Below are 14,007 nucleotides of genomic sequence, written 5' to 3' on the forward strand. Positions count from 1 at the left end.
CAAGTGGCGAGATGGCTACCCAAAAGCAATAACATATTAGAATATAAACATCTGAAAAATCTTACAACGATGGTAGATAATTACAAATGGTATTTTATCATAGCACAAAAGAAATAGTAAAGGGTAAAACCAGTATAAAGAAAGTTTTGGCAAGAACTCCAACTAAGCAAAGTCATAATCAACAGGGCATTCGAGGAAAGAAGACTACAGAGAAAAGAAAAATAGAAAAGATATTTAAAAAGTTAGTTCAAGAAGTTTATTGTCACAGTCTCCTGAGTGGGGTTGGTTGGTGCCTTCATGCTGAAAGAGGATCAAAATGACATCCCTGGTGTCTTTTGATTCCCATATAAATTGAATTTGAGTGAGGCACAGTTGAACAATGTTGTCAACTTCACTCTCTCTTCCATAGTCATCCAAGTCCAATGCAAGATAAAAGTCAGGATGGCTTATGATGCAAGATGACCTTGGCTTCCTCAATGAGCAAACTCTTAAGTATTCCACAGTGCCTACTTTCGCCGCCTTCATGGCTGTTGGAATAAATTATTTCCATCCTCTCCTTCCACCTGGAGAAGTCTTCACATACGGGATAGACATCCCCCTAACTCAGCGACCAGTTTGGGACCTCTCAGTTCTCCTCAACCTGATTTAGTCCATCTGCTGAGATGGTTTACTGCAGTGTGGCCACTGTGAATGCTACAGCTTCTAAAGCTGGGTCAAAGGTAGACACCAAAAGAGGATGGGCGGCAAGCCCTCACACCAGAAGTACTAGTTTTTCCTAAACACCTTGTAGACCAGTCCCTGGGGTACATACAGAGGAAAATGAAACAATACTAAGAAGATCAAAGATGAAAGAAACTGGATTAGATCAAGTATACAAAGAGATCATGCAATTGTGAGAGCACTAAGGGACCAATATGCAAGTTATCTGAAGAAGAGGAAGATAGTAAAGGCTTATACCTTATTAATACTAAGAAAGAATGATCAAGAAAGCATCGATAACTACCAACCTGTTTGCCTACCCTCCCACGTCCACAAAATCTTTTAGGGTCACCTTTACATAAACTGAAGACATCCTCAATGAGGGTATTAGTAGAGGAAAAAGTAGGTTTTTCAAGTGGTATTCAACAGTAGACCATAATTGACTGAAAGATGTAGAGAATAAAAAGACATTCTTGTGTTTATTGCAAAAAAGCATTCGACTCCATACAACAAAACATCCAGCTTATAGACTCCTTTAACATAAGATGTTTCCCTGTCCATATATCAAGATTATTCAGGATACATGGGGAAAGTGTAACACCCCTGACCAATAATCCTCTGAAACTAAACATCGCTCAGGTCATAAAACAGGGAAATGTATGCTCACCAAAATTATTTGCCACTATGATGAAGGAGCTCCGTTGCAGAATCCAGGTCAAGGAAGGATTCCCTGCGGATGGTGAATTCCTCCAGATGCTCCTGTTTAGAGATGACATTGTATTGATCGCACCAAACCCAAAACCTTGCAGATCTCTTCCAGGAGGCTCTGTAACCACTTCCAGGAAATTGCAGAGCATTTTTACCAATCCCAAGTTTCCCATAACAGCAAAGGTCCATCTTTTCAATACAAATATTTTACTGGTCATGCTCTAGGGCAGTGAGACATGGAATGCTTTTGTCTCCAGGGAATTCAAGATGAAGTTTCATATAAAGGGCAAAAGAAAAATATCTATTAGGTGAGTAAACAGCAACATATATCTAACAATTAATTCTAAAGAACAAGAGTAAATGATGTCATCAAGGAACTGTATGACAAAAAGAGATGATGAGCTGATCACAATGAAAAGGTGAAGGATGACAGGTGGACAGCCAGAGTACTCTGATAGCCTCATGATTTGGGAAAAGAGGAGGAAGATCTCAAGCACAGCATGTAACACTCCTGTGACAAACTTTCAGGAGGGCATGGAGGAGTGTCACACAGAATGAGCAGGCATGGATAGCTAGAGGGAATGCCTAAACATATTAGATCATAGACCCATTTGAGAAAGAGAAGGCTAAATTAGATAAGGGCTAAACTAGAAGTCAGCAGGCCAGTTTGGGAGGTATTATGATAATCAAGTACAACAGAGAATGAGTACATTAATTTAAAAATATCTCTTCTATTGCTATAGCCAAAGTATTTTCCCAACCACGATGAATCCTAGCTCTGCCCCATACTGACTGTATTGTCTTAGGGTAAGTCATTTAGTCTCTCTGAGCCCTAACTTCCTATTTGTTAAATGAGAAGGTTGGACTTACTGCCTGACTCTTCATGACCCATTTGGGGTTTTCTTGTTAAAAGATCATTTTACAGATGAGGCAAACAGGGTTACATGACTTGCCCAGGGTCACACAGCTAGTAAAAATCTGAGGCCAGATTTGAACTGAGGAAGAGGAGGCTTTCTTACATCAGGCCTGACACTCTATCCTCTACACCACCTCGCTGTCCTGGAAGGGTGGATTAGATGACCATTAAGGTCCCTTCCAGATCTATAGCTATGAACCTGTGTAAAGGAGAGCAATGAAATTAATCAGAAAACCAACACAAACCACATCACCAGGCCCCAAATAATGTAAGCCTCTTAGTTTTAGTTTTCCTCCCTGTAAAATATCAGTATTACTACTTATACTACCTACATCATAGAGTTGCTGTGAGGAAAGCACTTTAAAAGCAATCAAAATAGCATAAATATAAAAAATAAAAGTCTTAAGTTGCTATATAAATGCCAGCTGGGAGCTAGTGCAGTTTGATCCTCACAAGCATTTTGATGAAACAGCTAGTCAGCAAAATTACTACTCTGAAACCCAAACTCTAGTCTCTTATTCCACCCTACCAAGAATGATCATGATAATGAGTCCTTAGCTGGGACTTGATATTACTTGCATCCTAGTCAATTTTAAATTAGAATTATTCTTTTCATAGAGAGATGGAGCCTATAATTTAGAAAAGTAATTCAAACTAAAGCTACTGAGAGATGCCAAAGACTCATGCTGGTTCGTCTCTTTAGAATGTACATTTCCTGAAAATGGAATTGTGTCTTTGGGATAACATAACAGGTGACCCAAACACATTAATGCATGTACCAACCAACCCCACAATGCAAAATGAATCGAGTATTCGCCAGCTCACATTTCTGTAGAACTTTAAGACCTAAAAAGCACTTTCCTCCCAATAATCAAGTAAAGTAGGTGAGACAAAGAATGGACAGATGTGGACATTAGGGCTCAGAGAGGTTACTACTTGGCCTGGTCACAGAGCTAGGATGGTTTTAGCTAAGAATCAAAGCCAGATCACCTGACTCCAAGGTCAGTACACTTTCCACTATACAATGCTACCTCAAGGCACAGAAATTGTTGCTCAGCCTGAAGATTCTGCTCTCCTAACCCTTGGGAGGGAGGGAGGGAGGAAGGAAGGAAGGAAGGGAGGAAGGAAGGAAACCAGAGCTGGGAAAGAGCCAATAGGTTACCTCATGTGCCATCCTCCCTTCTCTGCTGATCTGGAAACCTGATAAAAATCAATGAACAAATAAGTGAGAAAAAAGTTCCTGACCAGCTAACAAGGAGTTCAAACACTAAATCCCAGGTATTTTGCTTGTCTAAAAAAGCCTCAGGTCCTGGCTCAGAACCTGTTTTCACTTTTTACACACTTTCTTTTTTCTTTTACTCAAAGATATTTTATTTTCCCAATTACACATAATCACAATTTTCAACATACATGTCCCAAGATTATAAGATCCAAACTGTCTTCCTCCCTTCTCTCTTCCCTTCCCTCACGCCTCTCAGAGATAGTAAGCAATTTGATCTGGATTACAGATGTATTATCATGCATAATTCCATAGAGGTCATTTCTATAAGAGAATATTCATAAAAAACCAAAACCCCAAAATAAAACTGTAAATAAGCTAAAGTGACAAACAGTCAGCTTTGATCTGTGTCTGACTCCAAAAGTTCTTTCTCTGGAAGTGGAGAACATTCTTTATCATAAGTCCTTCAGAACTCTCCCAGCTCATTGTATAGTTGTAAGTTACCAAGTTTTTGAGAGTTGATCATCATACAATATTACTGTTTCTGTGTAAGATGTTCTCCTGTATACACTCTTTGAACAATCCTTATTATAGAATAGAATTATATAGATATATATATATATAGAGAGAGAGAAATAATAATAAATTATATTATATAGAATAAAATTAAGATCAGGAAGGGATCTTAGATGATATCTCAATCCAACCTCTTCATTGTGCAAATGAAGAAATGAGACCCAGAGATGTGGCAGGACTTGCTCAATCAGATTTCTCAGTCCAGAGAACCAAGAGGTGAAAGCAAAGGAGCAAAGTCAAACAAAAAAAGATGACAGAACTTCAGAGCAGAGCCATTTAAGGGTAGGGAAGATAGCTATATATACCTCCACAGCCCCACGAGGTATAAGAAAAAAGGTTAGATTCAACTCAAGAGATCAGAGAAAAAAAAAAATATATATATATATATATATATATATATAAGAACTGGAGTTGGGCGGGGAGGGAGGGGGATACAGGTGGGTACAAATTCGTTGGGAAATGGCTGAACAAATTGTACTCTATGTATATAAGAAATAAGGAATATAAGGCATTTGTAGAGAATGCCCAGATCTCTACATCTAGCCTCTCTCTCTCCTGAGTTCCAGTCCCGTATCTCCAACTTCCTGCTGAATAAAATAGCTCTACTTAAATGTCCCATAAGCATTTCAGACTCCACATGTCCAAAACAGATCAAATTATCTTTCCCTCTAAACCTAGCCCCCCACTCCCAATTCTCTATTTCTGTTGAGGGCTGTGAAGATGGGATTAACTCTACCCTGCCCATTTTTAGATTTAATCACCAAAAGTCTGTGTATGTGGGTCCTGTCTGTCTGTGTGTGTCTCTCTCATCCCTACTTTCACTCTTCCTATATTTTATAAATTGCTAAAAAAATCATTTGGAATTGGGTAATCAATTCCTGGCGACCATCCTCTCTTATATTCAGTCCAACCATAATTTTTACACTTTACAGGGCAGAATACTCTTCATTCATTCAAGAAACATTAAGTACCTATGTGCTTAGAGAGACAGATAAAAAAAAAACAATTAATCCCTACCCTAAAGAAGCTACACTCTACTGGGAAAAAATAACATGGGTATATATGAGGAAACATGAAATATAGTCAAAGAAAATATTGAGTGGGGGGTAGCACTCTATTCTCACTAAGCCCCACCAATATCACAATACCAATTCTCTTGATTCTACCTTAGCATGTGTCAAATCCAACCACTTTTCTACACTCACAAAACCAACCACCCCAATTCAAGTGGTTCATCACCCCTCACTTACCTATTTATATAATTTAAATCATTTAACTGCTCCCTCTGCATCCAATATTTTCCCTTTTCAAAGGCTGCCACATGGCTGCCAAATTGAGATTCCTAAAGCATGTGTCTAAACAGGTTATTTTTTCTACTCAAAACGTTCTAATGGCTCCCCTCTACCAGCAACTAGAAGAAAACAGAAACTCCCTTCTCGAACATTTTAAGCCCTTCACAATTTGGCTCCAGACTATCTTTCCAGGTTGATAAAATTATTCTCCCCAAGAACTCTATGCTTCCGTCTATTTGGGTCCTGTACATGTGATTCAATCCCCTGCTTCCATGACAGTGGCCAATGCTAGAAATTTAACTCTTTCCTTCCCTTCACCTTTTGGAACTCAATAACTCCCTTCAAAGAGGAACTCAAGCACCATTTCCTACAGAGGTTTCCCTGATTCTTTTGGTAGTCAGTGTTACTACCCATCTCTAATTAAATGTGCATTTATTTTGCATGTATTTTGTATATGTACATATATTCCCACCTATCCCCCCAAGTAGAATGTAAGTTCTTTGAGATCAAGAACTTTTCTTCTTTATCTTTAAAAACTCAGAGCCCAGAGACACAGCATGGCATAGTATGCTGAGAAGTAGGCAAATCATGACCTCTCAGTGTCCCCAGAAAACTCTCCAACACTTTAAGTTTCATGAATGTGCCAATCTGCATTGGTAGGGAAAATCCCCCAGCAAGACCTCTCTATGAAATTATAGGTCCAAGAAAAAAAAATTCCCTAAAACCTAACACAATGCCTGGCTCACAGCTGATGCTTAATCAAAGTAAACTAAGAGAAACATGGCAAGATTTGTCTGAACTACTGATATAAAGTACAACTAGAACCGAAACAATAACATTATGATTCTAGTAAGGTAAATGAAAAGAACATAAAAAAAGTCTTACTCTGAATAGTCCTACTAGCTAATTTTGGTCTTAAAAGACAGATAATGAAGCACATGTGCCTCCATTCAGCAACGAGGCAGGCTGGAGACAGGAAAAGACTGTCATATACATTTTCTGTCACCATTATTTTTTCTCATATCAATTTTTAAAAACCATTTTAATCAACATCCAATATCCTCTGTTGTGCAAGGACCAAGGCAGTGGTCCAACACTGGAAGATCAGTGACCAGAGGATCAATTATTTTTTTTACCCCAAAAGGCAGTAGTATAGGGTGGCCATGGTGCCCCTTCCCCCAACTAAAAAAAGTTCCTTCAATGCTAAAGATGACTTACAAATCATAAGCCTTCCAGTCACTATATTAATATATCAAATTTGTGAATTGTTCAGTTCCCTGGTTTGCAAAGCCAAGAGTATGAAATCCAAGACAAAAGTGACAAGAGCTTAGACTAGGAAAGAATCCTCTTCCACAAGCATTAAGTACCAAGATTTAAGAAGCACCTGCCACACATTAGGGAGAAACACAAAGGTAAATAGCCCTTCTGTCGAATACATTAGAGCAGAGGAGATATCACACATAAAATAGCTACAATTCAAAATGATATATAAAGGAAGCACAAACAAAATGCTGCAGCCCAACTAAGGCAGGAAAAGGCATATTTGACTAGTCATCAGAGAAGACATGGAGAAGGTGGAATGTGAGCAGATTTTTGAAGGACAGGTAAGAGGAAAAAGGGAAGGTAGAACATTTCAGGCATGGAAAATAGATTAAGGCAGTGTTGTCAAACTCAAATAGAAAAGGAGACCATTAAACTGGACATAAAGATCCCTATGGACTATATATTGACTTAGAAAACCACATATTAACATTCTCTATGATCTATTTTAGTCTTATTTTGTTAAATATTTCCCAAATACATTTTCACCTGGTTGGAATGTTTGACACTTCTGAACTAAGGCATAGAGGCAAAAAAGCCCATATGTAAAGGAGAGCAGCACTGGAAGTAAAAACAACTTTGAAAGACTTAAAAACGCTGATCCATGACCAACCATGCCTCCAGAAGACTAATGATGAAACATATTACCCACCTACTGACAGGGAAGTACAGAGCCACACAGAGACATGGGTACTATATAGATTCATTTTGTTTAACTATGCTTAAATCTTGCAAAGTTGTTTTTTTTTAAGTTTTTAATTGAGGGGGGAGGGGGTGAGATGGAGTGCTAGCAATAGTGATGCCCCAAAAAGGGCTCTTATACCGTTTTTTAGTTTTTTGCGGGGGATAAAAATATATACTTTTATTTTCACTAGTTTTTCTCCAATTATTCTATTTTTATTTTAAAAAATATTTTTCCATGTTTACATGATTAATTTTCATTCCCCCTTTTCTTCCCCCCTGCTCCCAGAACTGACAAGTAATTCCACTAGTTATACCATATTTTTTTTTAATGCACAGATGAGGACAGAAGGAAGTTCAGAAAGAAGCACAAATAGGCAGGCCAATTTGTTTTTTTTTTAAGACCCTTACCTTAGAATCTATACTGAATATAGGTTTCAAGGCAGAATAACAGTAAGGACTAGGCAATTGAGGTTAAGTGACTTCCCGAGAGTCACACAGCTAGGAAATTACTGAGACCACTATTTGAACCCAAGACCACACATCACTGAGCCTGCCTCCCTATCCACTGAGTCACCTAGCTGCTCCTAAGCAAGGCAGTTTTGAAAACAATATTTAGAATTGATTATATACTTTTAAAGTATTGAAATATGCATACTCTAAGAAAGCAAAGGAGTGTGGCATACATTTTAGAAATGTCTACTCCAAGGAGTTAAAAATTTAGACCTTAAAAAAAGATTGTAAATCCTCAGCTTTCCAGATATCTCCATTAAAAAAAACCCTTCATTCCTGCAAAACATGCAATAAAGGACGCAGGGATTGCATTCTACATCCATACTATAGCTTCTAGAATCCTACCTATAACCTGTCCCTGGGTTTGCTCAGGGCCCACATAGGGCCTTGGAAATCTGTCCTTAGAGGATTTCCATAACTAATATAACACAGTGAATTGATAATTACTATCCATAATTATAGACCAAAAAAGGAATGGTTTTTTCCTCCCCTTTGAAGTCTTAAGAACCTAAAGCCTAGTTTCTATACACTGAGAGGATTTCAAATCCTTCATAGCTACTCTTTGTGACTGACTTCAGGGATCACTTGAAAACTGAGTCCTATTGAAATTTCTCATCTTCACTTCCTCTGAAAATTAGATGGAGACATGAAATTCCTCTAAGGCAAAATAACACAGACCTCTGGATAATGTTCAGGGTAGGCTGAGGTCTTTGCCAAGTTAAGCCAATTACAATTCAAGTTCACAAATCTGATTCCAGATCCACAGAGCTAGTCAAAAACTTCAAGATCATTTGACCCAACAAGTATTTATTAAGCTTTGTTTATTACAATTGAGCAGTTTGGAGAGAGTCCAAGTTTTAAAACAGCCAATAGGAATTCTTTAGCTTCTAATATGTGACTTCATTGAGCCCAAAAGAACTTAGCAAAGCCTGGTTTTCAAACCAGAAACTGCAGTCTCTGCATATCTGTACACACATACAAATCATCAATTTATCTTTTATTTACCTAAAACCACTCTGATAGACTTTATATCATGGCCTACAATCAGGAAAACTGTGATTCCCACACTGAGTAAAAAGGCAACAAATAGTGGGCATGGAGGTGGCACAGTGAATAGAACAGGCCTGAAAAGTTGATCTTCAGGGAGATTTTGAACCTGGGCTCAAATATGGCCTCAGAGAATAACAGAGATACCAAGTATGGATATTTACATATGCAAGGAGTGAGAAATCTGTCTCACATATAAGAAAAAAAATTTAATGTATTTTCTCAGGGCAAAAGAAATAAAAATACAGTGTTAAAAGAGGGGGGGAGGGGGAAGGAATTAAAGTTAAACAAAAAATAATAGGAAAAACCAACAATAACAAAAAAGACAAACAAATATGGCCTCAGACAATTTCTTAGCCATGTGACCCTGGGCAAGTCCTATAACTTCTTTTGCCTAGTCCTTGCCTTCCATCTTTTTTTTTCTTTTTTTTTAAACCCTTAACTTCTGTGTATTGGCTCCTAGGTGGAAGAGTGGTAAGGGTGGGCAATGGGGGTCAAGTGACTTGCCCAGGGTCACACAGCTGGGAAGTGTCTGAGGTCAAATTTGAACCTAGGACCTCCCATCTCTAGGCCTGACTCTCAATCCACTGAGCTACCCAGCTGCCCCCTCTTGCCCTTCCATCTTAAAAGTTGTTACTAAGAAAATAAGGGTTTAAAAAAAAAAAAGAGTAAGAAATGATTACTTGTATTTTTTCTGCAGAGGCAGAAAGAGGATCTATATGGAGTCAGAGAATCTAGATCTGAAGCCTTTGCTATGCCTCTTACTACCTACCAATGTGACCTTGGGGAAATCACTTCTCTGGGCCTTAGTTTCTTCATCATTAAAATGATGAGGTTGAACCAGATGACCTCTAAGGTCATTTCCATCTCTAAACCCATGAACCTCTTCTGGCAACTGGCCAAAGAGACCCATATGGAAAGTGCCCGGTTCTCTACCTCCCAAACTTAACAGTTTAAGCCATATACTTGTGAAAGCCAGTTTAGGATTTGTTAATCACAAGTCATCAGCCTCTTCTTCTATAGAATGCATGTATTCAAAATGTGGAAGGCTGATTGGGCAGAAAAAAGCTGGGGTTCCCCTCTGTTCATCCAGTCTCCAATATCTTTCATGCCAGTGTCTCCCCTCTCAACGCAACGCCCCAACTCGCACCTATGTAGCACGAAAGAGAACCGACAAGGCTTTAGCTCCAGGACAAGAGCACAGTTTAGTCACTAGGGCATCGGCTGTACGGTACCAGATTCTGCTGAGACAAGTGCCCCCAACTACTCATTAGCAACACCATCTGCTTTCATAGAGAGCAGGTCATTCCTCTTCAGCTGAGAAAGACCATGATGCTCAAAGCAAGGCTTCCAAGCTCCCAGCCCCTTCCAGTGCATTCAGGCCTGCTAGCAGGATAGCGTGGTAGAGCTCGAAAAACTTTTAGGAGGCGGACAGAAGTCCTGAGCATCCCACTCAAGGCAAACTTTCAAGGGTCAGGCTAAGGCGGCTCCTAGTCCCCTCCCTCCCCGCAATCGCCCAGGTGCGAATTCACACTCAACGCCGGGCCGCCAACCTCCGAGGCTAGAACGATCTAACCCATTCCTTCCCTCCCTCCCTCCTGGCTAACCTTCTCTGTCTTGGGACCGACCGGCCCTCGATCAGAGCCTTGGCTTGGGCTTAGTAGGAATATTTGCAGTTGGGAAAGGAAGCTCTCCCGAAATGTCCCAGCTGCCCCGAACCTTCCCCTCCCCCCACCCAGTACCCTCCCGGCTCCCACCTGCGAAGCCGACGTAGCTCAGGCAGGGCGGCTGGGGGAGGGGGAGCCTCACATTCTCTCTCTCTCTCTCTCTCTCTCTCTCTCTCTCTCTCTCTCTCCCCCACCATTCTCTTCCCCCTCTCCTCCCATCCCCCGATCCGGCCGCCAGGCTGCCTTACCTCCATGTAGCAGAAGCGCCGAGGTGAGAGCCAGGGCTAGCCAGCATGCGGAGCCTCCCGAGAGCATGGCGGGAGAGCAAGTGGCGAGGGGTGGTCGGAGGAGGGGGCCCGAGGGGACGAGAGGCGCGCTAGGACTCAGGAGAGCGAGGAGAGTCCACTCCCAAAGCGGGGGAGGTACGGGCGGCGGCAGCAGGGGCGGCTGGGGGTTCCCAGCCGAACCAGTCGTCGCCCGAGAACGCGCACGCACCGCCTCAAACGCACAAGCGGCGCGCGGCCGGAGCCTTCCACGGGGCGGGGCAGGCCTCGAGAGTGGGTGGCACGAGGCGGAGCGGGCCAGGAGAGGGAGGGGCGCGGACTCCCAAGACTGGGGAAAGGAATGCAGCAGAGAAGACTTCTAAGAGGTTGGGCTGGCGCCGCAGCGTGGCAGCGAGTGGGCAGAAGCTGGAGCTGGGGCCGGGGCGGCCGTGATTGGAAAAGAAGGCGGTGGGCGGCGCCCGACCCCGCAGTCTGACTTTGCTGCCGCAGAAAGTCTAGGGTGGAGCCGGGGATGGGGGGGAGGAGGAAGAAGGAAAGAAAGAGGAAGGGGAGGTGGTGCTGTCTTTGTCTCTCTCCATCTGGGGCGCCCTCCTCCCAGCCTCTTGGGGCCCTAGAGGGCTGGACTAGGGGAAGAGGGCAGCAGCCTTCTTGTATCACCCTCCGCCTCCCCAAGCATCAGCCCGTTGCACTTTGGGACAGCTCTAAATTGCTAGAAAGTTTTTCCTGTAGTTAAACATAAATGGACCTCTGCACCTTTCATCTTGGTGAATCCTGAGTTGTTGCCTGTTTCAGCTCCTTTATTTTACAGATGAGAAAGCTGAGTGAGGGCCAGAGAGGCTTCTTCCCAACTACCTACAAATATTACAGGTCTCTCCTTCTCTGGACCCTTTCTAGGCCATCCCACCTTTGGCCACAGACTCCTGCTAGGTACTCCTTCCTTTCTCATCTTCAATGACATCACATTCTCCTGTCTTACTCCCACCTCTAATCGCTCCTTCCAGTTCAGATGGCTGACTCCCTCATCTTCTTGCCAACCAATCATTGCATAGATGCTCCATAGACTCAGTCCTTGCTTTTCCTTTCTTTTTCTTAAAATGTATCTATATATTTTGTTTTAGCTACAGTTTGCCCTTTTCAAACACAAAAATAAATATAATTAAGATACATTTTCCTCTAGAGAAAGTATCCTTTGTTTACAGAAAGTAGGGCTGGGTCCTTTAACTTTGACAGTGTAATATCCACTAGTGTAATTGGTCAGAGTTTCCTTGTCTGGTCCCTTTGACTTTGTTTACATGGCTAAGGTCATTGTGAAGACTGTTTTTTGGCTCAGCTTCCTTCCCTCCCCCATCCCTTCTTATAAGTCTCTCCATGTTCATCTAAAATTCTTCATTCCTTATGGCACAACAATATACCCTTACATTCCTATATCCCAATTTGCCCAACCATCCCTCAGTCTTTGGACCAATATTTTCTTTTCTGTTTTATCATAAACTGTTTTCCTATGAGCATTTTTTGTACCTATTGGTCTTTTCCTGTTGTCTATAACCAGCTAAATATAAAGTCTCAGAAATGGGATCTCTGGGTTAAAGGGTAGGAACAATTCTTGCATCATTCCAAATTGTTTTTTAGAATATTCTGACCATTTCACAACTACAGCAGTAGCAAATTAACATGCCTGTCTTCCCAGTGGGTCCTTCTCTCAGCTGACCCTGGCCAATTTCATTTATATCCTAGTTGCTTAAATTACCACCTATCTGCAGGTGACCCTCTAATTTCTATCTCCAGTCCTTACTTCACTTCTAAATTCCAAAACCAATTCCCCCAGTTGCCTACACGTCTCAACCTCTCCTATTGGCACAATGTGTTCCAAAATAAGCTTGCTTATCCTTCTGACTTCTTCATTGCTGACTATACCACCACCATTGATCCAATACACTAATTTCCTAATCTTGATTTTCTCTTTGGCATTTCATTCTCTCTCATGGTTATTGGCCCCTGTGGGATGGCAGGAGGAATGGGAGGATAAAAGTACACTAGCCTGGATTTTAGTTCTGCCTCTTTCACCAGCTAGCTGTGTGACCTTGGCCAAATTGCTTCCTCTCTGTGTGCCTCAGTTTTCATATCTACAAAATAAGGATTACAGTAGATTCTTTTTAAGGTTTCTTCCACCATTAACAGTATAGCATTCGGGGGCAGCTGGGTAGCTCAGTGGATTGAGATACAGGCCTCGAGACTGGAGGTCCTAGGTTCAAATCCGGCCTCAGATACTTCCCAGCTGTGTGACCCTGGGTAAGTCACTTGACCCCCATTGCCCACCCTCACCACTCTTCCACCTAGGAGCCAATACACAGAAGTTAAGGGTTTAAAAAAAAAAAGGCAGTATAGCATTCAACAGCAAGAAGAGGGAAAAAGAGAAAGAAGATAGTTTTTTTCAAAAAGTGAGTGAGTTGGAAACTAACATTTCTGTGATCATTAGTTCCATACAATATAGCAATAATATGTTTTCTTAAAAACACACAACTGGAAGAAATGGGCAAGGGGCAGCTGGGTAGCTCAGTGAATTGAGAGCCAGGCCTAGAGACAGGAGGTCCTAGGTTCAAATCTGGCCTCAGATACTTCCCAGCTGTGTGACCCTGGGCTAGTCACTTGACCCTCATTGCCTACCTTTACCACTCTTCTGCCTTGGAGCCAATACACAGTATTGACTCCAAAATGGAAGGTGAGGACTCTTAAAAAAATAAATTAATAAAATTTTAAAAAAAGAAGACATAGGCAAAAATATAGCTGTGTCTGAAGATCTAACTACCCAAGTATTGTATATTACTAAAACATGTCTAATTATGTCATGACCCTGCTCAAGAAACTTCAGTATTTATTTCCAGTTGTTTCTAAGGTAAAGTACAAACTCTTCTATTTGACATTTCAAGCCCTTTGTGATCTGGTTCTGACCTATCTTTCCAGACTAATTTCCAGTTACGCCCCTCCCTCATTCTACATTCCAGCCAAACCATGCTTCATGCAATTCTCCATATACTTACTACATCCCCTCTCCCACCTTACCTTGGCCAATCCCCTCTCACCTCCA

General features: G+C 41.5%; 1 protein-coding gene across 1 annotated transcript in view; it reads right to left on the reverse strand.

The window, feature by feature from the left end:
• Positions 1 to 11,964, reverse strand: part of CD99L2 (CD99 molecule like 2) — a 179,734-nt gene extending 167,770 nt beyond the window's left edge. Inside the window, exons 1-2 of the mRNA XM_044682789.1 lie at positions 11,899 to 11,964; positions 10,887 to 11,250 (exon numbers count right to left, since the gene is read on the reverse strand). Of these exons, the coding sequence (XP_044538724.1) occupies positions 10,887 to 11,250; positions 11,899 to 11,964 (430 nt within the window). The remainder of the gene's footprint in view (positions 1 to 10,886; positions 11,251 to 11,898) is intronic.
• Between the last annotated feature and the right edge of the window lie 2,043 nt (positions 11,965 to 14,007).

The sequence above is a fragment of the Gracilinanus agilis genome, chromosome X, assembly GCF_016433145.1.
Source record: "Gracilinanus agilis isolate LMUSP501 chromosome X, AgileGrace, whole genome shotgun sequence".
Classification (NCBI taxonomy): domain Eukaryota; kingdom Metazoa; phylum Chordata; class Mammalia; order Didelphimorphia; family Didelphidae; genus Gracilinanus; species Gracilinanus agilis.